Genomic DNA, 12208 nt, shown 5'->3' on the forward strand with positions numbered 1-12208 from the left:
GCCTCTGAGCGGATGCCAGACTGTGATCCTATGGCGGGTGTACCCTGGGTGGTTTAAGGTTTTTGAGGTTGCGAGCGGTGGTTTGGGGGTCTAAATTGTTGCCGATGATGGCCATCTTGTTGTGGAAGTAGTCAACGCGGGCTGTGACGGCTGATTTCTTGGCTTCTTTGAGGCGCAGGCGGTAGTTATTGAGGTTTGCTTTGCGAGGGGCTCTGTCGGAGGGTTCCTTGTGGGGTGCCATCGTTTCTCGAGTCAGTAGCAGTTGCCCTCGGCGATACTGAGCTTTGGAGTGTGCCAGCCGGCTTGTTTTGTGGTTTTGATGATTTTTGCTGATTTCAGCGGAACAACTCTGTCGACGCATTTATTGATCCATGCGGAGAAATTGTGAATGGCCTGGTCAAGGTCTGAGGAAGCTTCCAGTTGGGTGGTGTTGAGGCCTGTGCTCACTGTGTCTCAGTTACCTTGCCACTGCTGCGGTGGGAGGAGCTGTGGTGCTTGGCGACAGTGAGTTGGGAAGTGAATGATGGCGTCGCTGAGTTTGATTCTGCCACTGGAGGTGAAGATTGAGCCGAGTGTGTGTCTGGCTTTGTGCATCGTTTTGGTGACAACTTAGGTGAGGCCGGTGTTGTTCAGGTTGTCCAGGAGGTTGGTGGTGTTGCATCGCTGGGGTCGTCGACGTGGAAATTGAGATCACCGAGTAGGACGTAGTGGTGGGAGTCGATGGGAAGGGGTTCGATGGGGTTGGAGATGGCATCGCAGAAGTCCGGTCGCTGTCCTGGGGGTCTGTAGGTGAGGGAGCCTCTTAATGGAGTCTTGGCGTCGGTCTGTAATTGGAAGTAGAGGAGTTGCATGAGAGGCCTGGTGTTGGTGATGGTGATGGTGCATCAGAAGGTTTCCTTGAAGATGATGACGATACCCCCGCCATACTTGTTGATGCGGCTATTGGGCCATTTCCAGTATGGCGCCCTTTACTATTAATTGCCCGGCTCATAGGTTCCAGTATTAGTGGATCATTCTTGCCCCACACTCTGATGAGACGGTTACGACACTCGCTCTTGGTTTTGGTACAAATTTCCCTTTATTTGCAGGATTCCTTGCCAGCTTCTCTTGACATGTCTGTTCCACTTCTATATATTCACACTTCAAGCCAGCTCTGGTACTCAACACCTTCTTGAATCTGAGATAACTTTCTACTGTGCTCAGCGGATTGTTCTTGCTCCTGATGAAGGCCCACTCACGTATACAGTGTCGAAACGTCATTGACATTCCCAGCATAGACATTTTCTGATTGACACTGACGAAAAATATACTCCCTAAAATTAACTCCATTTTCACGCTCTACCAGCCGCGCTGTAGATGGTCTATCACAGCCGCGCGTTGTACCGCTCTGCGATCACCATTACAGCGCACCGCTGTCACTCACTCAGTAGGTTATCTTTGTCTACTGAGCACTTTTGTCAATTTATACAAATGTTTAACGTAACATGTATTCACCTGAATTTAACTAGAATCTTTCTAATTAGAACTTATGGTCCTGTTGTTTCTTCCCATGTAATTCTCTTTTACAAAGGACCACTCCTGGGACACAGACCACGCCTGGGACCACCCCTGGGACAGAGGACCACCCCTGGGACACAGGAGCCCATCTTGGGAACATGACACCTCCTGGAACATAGGACCAGCCCCTCAGAACACAGGTCCACCCCTTCCAGGGACACAGGACCACCCACTGGGCACATAACCACCCCCTTGAGACACACGGCCACCCCTGGGACACAGGACAACCCCCCGGCACACAGGCCAATCACCTGGGACAAAGGATCACCTCCGTGACACAGGTTCACCCCTTCCAGGGACACAGGACCACCCCTAGGACCACCCCTAGAACACAGGACCACCCCTAGGACACAGGACCACCCCTGGGACACAGGACCACCCCTAGGACCACTCCTAGGACACAGGACCACCCCTAGGACACAGGACCACCCCTGGGACACAGGACCACCCCTAGGACCACTCCTAGGACACAGGACCACCCCTAGGACCACCCCTAAGACACAGGACCACCCCCTAGGACCACCCCTAGAACACAGGACCACCCCTGAGACACAGGACCACCCCCTAGGACACAGGACCACCCCTAGGACACAGGACCACCCCAGGGACACAGGACCACCCCTGGGACACAGGACCACCCGTAGGACCACCGCTAGGACACAGGATCACCCATGGGACACAGGACCACCCCTAGGACACAGGACCACCCCTGGGGCACAGGACCACCCCTGGGACACAGGACCACCCCTAGCACACAGGACCACCCCTGGGGCACAGGACCACCCCTGGGACACAGGACCACCCCTAGTACCACCGCTAGGACACAGGACCACCCGTAGGACCACCGCTAGGACACAGGATCACCCATGGGACACAGGACCACCCCTAGGACACAGGACCACCCATAGGACACAGGACCACCTCTAGGACACAGGACCACCCCTGGGGCACAGGACCACCTCTGGGGCACAGGACCACCCCTAGGACACAGGACCACCCCTAGGACACAGGACCACCCCAGGGACACAGGACCACCCCTAGGACACAGGACCACCCCAGGGACACAGGACCACCCCTAGGACACAGGACCACCCCTGGGACCACCCCTGGGACACAGACCACCCCTAGGACACAGGACCACCCCAGGGACACAGACCACCCCTGGGACACAGGACCACCCCTAGGACACAGGACCACCCCAGGGACACAGGACCACCCCTAGGACACAGGACCGCCCCATGGACCACCCCAGGGACACAGGACCACCCCTAGGACACAGGACCACCCCAGAGACACAGGACCACCCCAGGGACACAGGACCACCCCTAGGACACAGGACCAACCCTGGGACCACCCCAGGGACACAGACCACCCCTGGGACACAGGACCACCCCTAGGACACAGGACCACCCCAGGGACACAGGACCACCCCTAGAACACAGGACCACCCCTGGGACATAGACCACCCCTAGGACACAGGACCACCCCAGGGACACAGACCAGCCCTGGGACACAGGACCACCCCTAGGACACAGACCACCCCTGGGACCACCCCAGGGACACAGGACCACCCCTAGGACCTGGGACCACCCCAGGGACACAGACCACCCCTGGGACACAGGACCACCCCTGGGACCACCCCTGGGACACAGGACCACCCCTGGGACCACCCCTGGGACACAGGACCACCCCTAGGACACAGGACCACCCCTGAGACACAAGACCACCCCCTAGGACACAGGACCACCCCTAGGACACAGGACCACCCCTGGGACACAGGACCACCCGTAGGACCACCGCTAGGACACAGGATCACCCATGGGACACAGGACCACCCCCTAGGACACAGGACCACCCCTAGGACACAGGACCACCCCTGGGACACAGGACCACCCCTGGGACACAGGACCACCCGTAGGACCACCCCTAGGACACAGGACCACCCAGAGGACACAGGACCGCCCCTAGGACACAGGACCACCCCCTAGGACACAGGACCACCCCCTAGGACACGGGACCACCCCTAGGACACAGGACCACCCCTGGGACACAGGACCACCCATAGGACACAGGACCACCCCTGGGGCACAGGACCACCCCTGGGACACAGGACCACCCCTAGGACCACCGCTAGGACACAGGACCATCCGTAGGACCACCGCTAGGACACAGGATCACCCATGGGACACAGGACCACCCATAGGACACAGGACCACCCCTGGGGCACAGGACCACCCCTGGGGCACAGGACCACCCATAGGACACAGGACCACCCCTAGGACACAGGACCACCCCCTAGGACACAGCACCACTCCATGGACCACCCCAGGGACACAGACCACCCCTGGGACACAGGACCACCCCAGGGACACAGGACCACCCCTAGGACACAGGACCACCCCATGGACCACCCCAGGGACACAGACCACCCCTGGGACACAGGACCACCCCTAGGACACAGACCACCCCAGGGACACAGGACCACCCCTAGGACACAGACCACCCCTGGGACACAGGACCACCCCTAGGACACAGACCACCCCAGGGACACAGGACCACCCCTAGGACACAGACCACCCCAGGGACACAGGACCACCCCTGGGACACAGACCACCCCTGGGACACAGACCACCCCTGGGACACAGACCACCCCTGGGACACAGGACCACCCCTAGGACACAGGACCACCCCTGGGACACAGACCACCCCTGGGACACAGGACCACCCCTGGGACACAGGACCACCCCTGGGACACAGGACCACCCCTAGGACACAGGACCACCCCAGGGACACAGGACCACCCCTGGGACCACCCCGGGGACACAGACCACCCCTAGGACACAGGACCACCCCTGGGACACAGACCACCCCTAGGACACAGGACCACCCCTGGGACACAGGACCACCCCTAGGACACAGGACCACCCCTGGGACACAGGACCACCCCTGGGACACAGGACCACCCCTAGGACACAGGACCACCCCTGGGACACAGGACCACCCCTAGGACACAGGACCACCCCTGGGACACAGGACCACCCCTGGGACACAGGACCACCCCTAGGACACAGACCACCCCTGGGACACAGACCACCCCTGGGACACAGGACCACCCCTGGGACACAGGACCACCCCTGGGACACAGGACCACCCCTAGGACACAGGACCACCCCAGGGACACAGGACCACCCCTGGGACACAGACCACCCCTAGGACACAGGACCACCCCTGGGACACAGGACCACCCCAGGGACACAGGACCACCCCTGGGACACAGGACCACCCCTGGGACACAGGACCACCCCTAGGACACAGGACCACCCCAGGGACACAGGACCACCCCTGGGACACAGACCACCCCTAGGACACAGGACCACCCCTGGGACACAGGACCACCCCAGGGACACAGGACCACCCCTGGGACACAGGACCACCCCAGGGACACAGGACCACCCCTGGGACACAGGACCACCCCTAGGACACAGGACCACCCCAGGGACACAGGACCACCCCTAGGACACAGGACCACCCCTAGGACACAGGACCACCCCTGGGACACAGGACCACCCCTGGGACACAGGACCACCCCTAGGACACAGGACCACCCCAGGGACACAGGACCACCCCTAGGACACAGGACCACCCCTGGGACACAGGACCACCCCTAGGACACAGGACCACCCCTGGGACACAGGACCACCCCTAGGACACAGGACCACCCCTGGGACACAGGACCACCCCTGGGACACAGGACCACCCCTAGGACACAGACCACCCCTGGGACACAGACCACCCCTGGGACACAGGACCACCCCTGGGACACAGGACCACCCCTGGGACACAGGCCCACCCCTAGGACACAGGACCACCCCAGGGACACAGGACCACCCCTGGGACACAGACCACCCCTAGGACACAGGACCACCCCCTGTTGTGTGGACCCTCCGGGTTCACCTGTGCCTCACAGTCAGTAGTCTGCCCCCCTCACTACCTAAAGTCTGCAACAGGTTCAAGTCCCGGCGCCTCTGCAGCGTCCTGTGATCCTGGGCAGATCCCTCCTCTCCCGGCGGCTCCGACGCCTCCGGGGCGAGGTCGGGTATAAAACTGCAAATAATAATAATAGCCCCCCCCCCCTACCTGTGGCTCATGGTCCGCATCAGGGGCCCCGGGACGGGCCCCTCAGTCTCGGCAGCAGCTGCGGAGCCGGGTGCGGTGCGAGGGCTGAAGTCAGTGTGCTCTGGGCCCCCTGAGCCCCCCTCCAGGCCCCCGGACACCCCGCCCTCCCCGGAGCCGGGGCCCCTCCCTCAACAGACTCCACCCCCTCATCCCTCATCCCCCCGCCCCCTGAACCCTCCCAGGACCCTCCGTCCGGTGCTCTCCCCCCCTCACTCCACCCCCCCCCGGACATCCACCAATCCGAGCCCCTCCTCCTCCTCAGCTCCAATTGTTCTTTCTCTTCTGCCCCCCCCCGCCCCCTTCAACCCAAAGGCCTCCACCCCCCCCCCTGCCTCAGGCCCCTCCTCCCTCTCAGTGAGACTTCACGCCTTCCTATCCAGCAGTGCAGGAGTCTGTCCCTGTGGCCCTTCCTATCCAGCTGTGCAGTGCAGGAGTCTGTCCCTGTGGCCCTTCCTATCCAGCTGTGCATGAGTCTGTCCCTGTGGCCCTTCCTATCCAGCTGTGCAGTGCAGGAGTCTGTCCCTGTGGCCCTTCCTATCCAGCTGTGCAGTGCAGGAGTCTGTCCCTGTGGCCCTTCCTATCCAGCTGTGCAGGAGTCTGTCCCTGTGGCCCTTCCTATCCAGCTGTGCAGTGCAGGAGTCTGTCCCTGTGGCCCTTCCTATCCAGCTGTGCAGTGCAGGAGTCTGTCCCTGTGGCCCTTCCTATCCAGCTGTGCAGGAGTCTGTCCCTGTGGCCCTTCCTATCCAGCTGTGCAGGGCAGGAGTCTGTCACTGTGGCCCTTCCTATCCAGCTGTGCACTGCGGGAGTCTGTCCCTGTGGCCCTTCCTATCCAGCTGTGCACTGCGGGAGTCTGACCCTGTGGCCCTTCCTATCCAGCTGTGCAGTGCAGGAGTCTGTCCCTGTGGCCCTTCCTATCCAGCTGTGCAGTGCAGGAGTCTGTCCCTGTGGCCCTTCCTATCCAGCTGTGCAGTGCAGGAGTCTGTCCCTGTGGCCCTTCCTATCCAGCTGTGCAGGAGTCTGTCCCTGTGGCCCTTCCTATCCAGCTGTGCAGGGCAGGAGTCTGTCACTGTGGCCCTTCCTATCCAGCTGTGCACTGCGGGAGTCTGTCCCTGTGGCCCTTCCTATCCAGCTGTGCACTGCGGGAGTCTGTCCCTGTGGCCCTTACTATCCAGCTGTGCACTGCGGGAGTCTGTCCCTGTGGCCCTTCCTATCCAACTGTGCAGTGCAGGAGTCTGTCCCTGTGGCCCTTCCTATCCAGCTGTGCAGGAGTCTGTCCCTGTGGCCCTTCCTATCCAGCTGTGCAGTGCAGGAGTCTGTCCCTGTGGCCCTTCCTATCCAGCTGTGCAGGGCTGGAGTCTGTCCCTGTGGCCCTTGTTATCCAGCTGTGCAGTGCAAGAGTCTGTCCCTGTGGCCCTTCCTATCCAGCTGTGCAGTGCAAGAGTCTGTCCCTGTGGCCGTTCCTATCCAGCTGTGCAGGGCTGGAGTCTGTCCCTGTGGCCCTTCCTATCCAGCTGTGCAAGAGTCTGTCCCAGTGGCACTTCCTATCCAGCTGTGCAAGAGTCTGTCCCTGTGGCCCTTCCTATCCAGCTGTGCAGTACAAGAGTCTGTCCCTGTGGCCCTTCCTATCCAGCTGTAAAGGGCTGGAGTCTGTCCCTGTGGCCCTTCCTATCCAGCTGTGCAGGAGGCTGTCCCTGTGGCCCTTCCTATCCAGCTGTGCAGGAGTCTGTCCCTGTGGCCCTTCCTATCCAGCTGTGCAGGAGTCTGTCCCTGAGGCCCTTCCTATCCAGCTGTGCACTGCGGGAGTCTGTCCCTGTGGCCCTTCCTATCCAGCTGTGCAGTGCAGGAGTCTGTCCCTGTGGCCCTTCCTATCCAGCTGTGCAGTGCAAGAGTCTGTCCCTGTGGCCCTTCCTATCCAGCTGTGCAAGAGTCTGTCCCTGTGGCCCTTCCTATCCAGCTGTGCAGGGCTGGAGTCTGTCCCTGTGGCCCTTCCTATCCAGCTGTGCAGGAGTCTGTCCCTGTGGCCCTTCCTATCCAGCTGTGCAGGAGTCTGTCCCTGTGGCCCTTCCTATCCAGCTGTGCAGTGCAAGAGTCTGTCCCTGTGGCCCTTCCTATCCAGCTGTGCAGAGTCTGTCCCAGTGGCCCTTCCTATCCAGCTGTGCAGGAGTCTGTCCCTGTGGCCCTTCCTATCCAGCTGTGCAGTGCAAGAGTCTGTCCCTGTGGCCCTTCCTATCCAGCTGTGCAGGAGTCTGTCCCTGTGGCCCTTCCTATCCAGCTGTGCAGGAGTCTGTCCCTGTGGCCCTTCCTATCCAGCTGTGCAGTGCAGGAGTCTGTCCCTGTGACCCTTCCTATCCAGCTGTGCAGGAGTCTGTCCCTGTGGCCCTTCCTATCCAGCTGTGCAGGGCTGGAGTCTGTCCCTGTGGCCCTTCCTATCCAGCTGTGCAGGAGTCTGTCCCTGTGGCCCTTCCTATCCAGCTGTGCAGGAGTCTGTCCCTGTGGCCCTTCCTATCCAGCTGTGCAGGGCAGGAGTCTGTCCCTGTGGCCCTTCCTATCCAGCTGTGCACGGCAGGAGTCTGTCCCTGTGGCCCTTCCTATCCAGCTGTGCAGGGCTGGAGTCTGTCGCTGTGGCCCTTCCTATCCAGCTGTGCAGGGCTGGAGTCTGTCGCTGTGGCCCTTCCTATCCAGCTGTGCAGTGCATGAGTCTGTCCCTGTGGCCCTTCCTATCCAGCTGTGCAGGAGTCTGTCCCTGTGGCCCTTCCTATCCAGCTGTGCAGTGCAGGAGTCTGTCCCTGTGGCCCTTCCTATCCAGCTGTGCAGGGCTGGAGTCTGTCCCTGTGGCCCTTCCTATCCAGCTGTGCAGGAGTCTGTCCCTGTGGCCCTTCCTATCCAGCTGTGCAGTGCAGGAGTCTGTCCCTGTGGCCCTTCCTATCCAGCTGTGCAGTGCAGGAGTCTGTCCCTGTGGCCCTTCCTATCCAGCTGTGCAGTGCAGGAGTCTGTCCCTGTGGCCCTTCCTATCCAGCTGTGCAGTGCAGGAGTCTGTCCCTGTGGCCCTTCCTATCCAGCTGTGCAGGAGTCTATCCCTGTGGCCCTTCCTATCCAGCTGTGCAGTGCAGGAGTCTGTCCCTGTGGCCCTTCCTATCCAGCTGTGCAGTGCAGGAGTCTGTCCCTGTGGCCCTTCCTATCCAGCTGTGCAGGAGTCTGTCCCTGTGGCCCTTCCTATCCAGCTGTGCAGGGCAGGAGTCTGTCACTGTGGCCCTTCCTATCCAGCTGTGCACTGCGGGAGTCTGTCCCTGTGGCCCTTCCTATCCAGCTGTGCACTGCGGGAGTCTGACCCTGTGGCCCTTCCTATCCAGCTGTGCAGTGCAGGAGTCTGTCCCTGTGGCCCTTCCTATCCAGCTGTGCAGTGCAGGAGTCTGTCCCTGTGGCCCTTCCTATCCAGCTGTGCAGTGCAGGAGTCTGTCCCTGTGGCCCTTCCTATCCAGCTGTGCAGGAGTCTGTCCCTGTGCCCCTTCCTATCCAGCTGTGCAGGGCAGGAGTCTGTCACTGTGGCCCTTCCTATCCAGCTGTGCACTGCGGGAGTCTGTCCCTGTGGCCCTTCCTATCCAGCTGTGCACTGCGGGAGTCTGTCCCTGTGGCCCTTACTATCCAGCTGTGCACTGCGGGAGTCTGTCCCTGTGGCCCTTCCTATCCAACTGTGCAGTGCAGGAGTCTGTCCCTGTGGCCCTTCCTATCCAGCTGTGCAGGAGTCTGTCCCTGTGGCCCTTCCTATCCAGCTGTGCAGTGCAGGAGTCTGTCCCTGTGGCCCTTCCTATCCAGCTGTGCAGGGCTGGAGTCTGTCCCTGTGGCCCTTGTTATCCAGCTGTGCAGTGCAAGAGTCTGTCCCTGTGGCCCTTCCTATCCAGCTGTGCAGTGCAAGAGTCTGTCCCTGTGGCCCTTCCTATCCAGCTGTGCAGGGCTGGAGTCTGTCCCTGTGGCCCTTCCTATCCAGCTGTGCAAGAGTCTGTCCCAGTGGCACTTCCTATCCAGCTGTGCAAGAGTCTGTCCCTGTGGCCCTTCCTATCCAGCTGTGCAGTACAAGAGTCTATCCCTGTGGCCCTTCCTATCCAGCTGTAAAGGGCTGGAGTCTGTCCCTGTGGCCCTTCCTATCCAGCTGTGCAGGAGGCTGTCCCTGTGGCCCTTCCTATCCAGCTGTGCAGGAGTCTGTCCCTGTGGCCCTTCCTATCCAGCTGTGCAGGAGTCTGTCCCTGAGGCCCTTCCTATCCAGCTGTGCACTGCGGGAGTCTGTCCCTGTGGCCCTTCCTATCCAGCTGTGCAGTGCAGGAGTCTGTCCCTGTGGCCCTTCCTATCCAGCTGTGCAGTGCAAGAGTCTGTCCCTGTGGCCCTTCCTATCCAGCTGTGCAAGAGTCTGTCCCTGTGGCCCTTCCTATCCAGCTGTGCAGGGCTGGAGTCTGTCCCTGTGGCCCTTCCTATCCAGCTGTGCAGGAGTCTGTCCCTGTGGCCCTTCCTATCCAGCTGTGCAGGAGTCTGTCCCTGTGGCCCTTCCTATCCAGCTGTGCAGTGCAAGAGTCTGTCCCTGTGGCCCTTCCTATCCAGCTGTGCAGAGTCTGTCCCAGTGGCCCTTCCTATCCAGCTGTGCAGGAGTCTGTCCCTGTGGCCCTTCCTATCCAGCTGTGCAGTGCAAGAGTCTGTCCCTGTGGCCCTTCCTATCCAGCTGTGCAGGAGTCTGTCCCTGTGGCCCTTCCTATCCAGCTGTGCAGGAGTCTGTCCCTGTGGCCCTTCCTATCCAGCTGTGCAGTGCAGGAGTCTGTCCCTGTGACCCTTCCTATCCAGCTGTGCAGGAGTCTGTCCCTGTGGCCCTTCCTATCCAGCTGTGCAGGGCTGGAGTCTGTCCCTGTGGCCCTTCCTATCCAGCTGTGCAGGAGTCTGTCCCTGTGGCCCTTCCTATCCAGCTGTGCAGGAGTCTGTCCCTGTGGCCCTTCCTATCCAGCTGTGCAGGGCAGGAGTCTGTCCCTGTGGCCCTTCCTATCCAGCTGTGCACGGCAGGAGTCTGTCCCTGTGGCCCTTCCTATCCAGCTGTGCAGGGCTGGAGTCTGTCGCTGTGGCCCTTCCTATCCAGCTGTGCAGGGCTGGAGTCTGTCGCTGTGGCCCTTCCTATCCAGCTGTGCAGTGCATGAGTCTGTCCCTGTGGCCCTTCCTATCCAGCTGTGCAGGAGTCTGTCCCTGTGGCCCTTCCTATCCAGCTGTGCAGTGCAGGAGTCTGTCCCTGTGGCCCTTCCTATCCAGCTGTGCAGGGCTGGAGTCTGTCCCTGTGGCCCTTCCTATCCAGCTGTGCAGGAGTCTGTCCCTGTGGCCCTTCCTATCCAGCTGTGCAGTGCAAGAGTCTGTCCCTGTGGCCCTTCCTATCCAGCTGTGCAGGAGTCTGTCCCTGTGGCCCTTCCTATCCAGCTGTGCAGTGTAAGGGTCTGTCCCTGTGGCCCTTCCTATCCAGCTGTGCATGAGTCTGTCCCTGTGGCCCTTCCTATCCAGCTGTGCAGGAGTCTGTCCCTGTGGCCCTTCCTATCCAGCTGTGCAGGAGTCTGCCCCTGTGGCCCTTCCTATCCAGCTGTGCAGTGCAGGAGTCTGTCCCTGTGGCCCTTCCTATCCAGCTGTGCAGGGCTGGAGTCTGTCCCTGTGGCCCTTCCTATCCAGCAGTGCAGGAGTCTGTCCCTGTGGCCCTTCCTATCCAGCTGTGCAGTGCAGGAGTCTGTCCCTGTGGCCCTTCCTATCCAGCTGTGCAGGAGTCTGTCCCTGTGGCCCTTCCTATCCAGCTGTGCATTGCAGGAGTCTGTCCCTGTGGCCCTTCCTATCGAGCTGTGCAGGGCAGTAGTCTGTCCCTGTGGCCCTTCCTATCCAGCTGTGCAGGAGTCTGTCCCTGTGGCCCTTCCTATCCAGCTGTGCACGGCAGGAGTCTGTCCCTGTGGCCCTTCCTATCCAGCTGTGCAGTGCAGGAGTCTGTCCCTGTGGCCCTTCCTATCCAGCTGTGCAGGGCAGGAGTCTGTCCCTGTGGCCCTTCCTATCCAGCTGTGCAGTGCAGGAGTCTGTCCCTGTGGCCCTTCCTATCCAGCTGTGCAGGGCAGGAGTCTGTCCCTGTGGCCCTTCCTATCCAGCTGTGCAGGAGTCTGTCCCTGTGGCCCTTCCTATCCAGCTGTGCACGGCAGGAGTCTGTCCCTGTGGCCCTTCCTATCCAGCTGTGCAGTGCAGGAGTCTGTCCCTGTGGCCCTTCCTATCCAGCTGTGCAGGGCAGGAGTCTGTCCCTGTGGCCCTTCCTATCCAGCTGTGCAGTGCAGGAGTCTGTCCCTGTGGCCCTTCCTATCCAGCTGTGCAGGGCAGGAGTCTGTCCCTGTGGCCCTTCCTATCCAGCTGTGCAGGAGTCTGTCCCTGTGGCCCTTCCTATCCAGCTGTGCAGTGCAAGAGTCTGTCCCTGTGGCCCTTCCTATCC

The 12208-nt window shown here is 61.0% G+C and overlaps 1 protein-coding gene across 2 annotated transcripts in view; it reads right to left on the reverse strand.

Moving 5' to 3' along the window:
• Window positions 1-12208, reverse strand: part of SH2D3C (SH2 domain containing 3C) — a 376681-nt gene that overhangs the window by 317326 nt on the left and 47147 nt on the right. Inside the window, exon 1 of one of the 2 annotated variants that reach the window (XM_078646657.1) lies at window positions 5695-5784. The exons of the other annotated variant lie outside the window; for it this stretch is intronic. Within the exon in view, the coding sequence (XP_078502783.1) occupies window positions 5695-5714 (20 nt within the window). The 5' untranslated portion in view covers window positions 5715-5784. Of the gene's footprint in view, window positions 1-5694; window positions 5785-12208 lie in introns of those variants that run through there. 2 annotated transcript variants of the gene reach the window in all.

The sequence above is a fragment of the Lissotriton helveticus genome, chromosome 5_2, assembly GCF_964261635.1.
Source record: "Lissotriton helveticus chromosome 5_2, aLisHel1.1, whole genome shotgun sequence".
In the NCBI taxonomy this organism is placed as follows: Eukaryota; Metazoa; Chordata; class Amphibia; order Caudata; family Salamandridae; genus Lissotriton; species Lissotriton helveticus.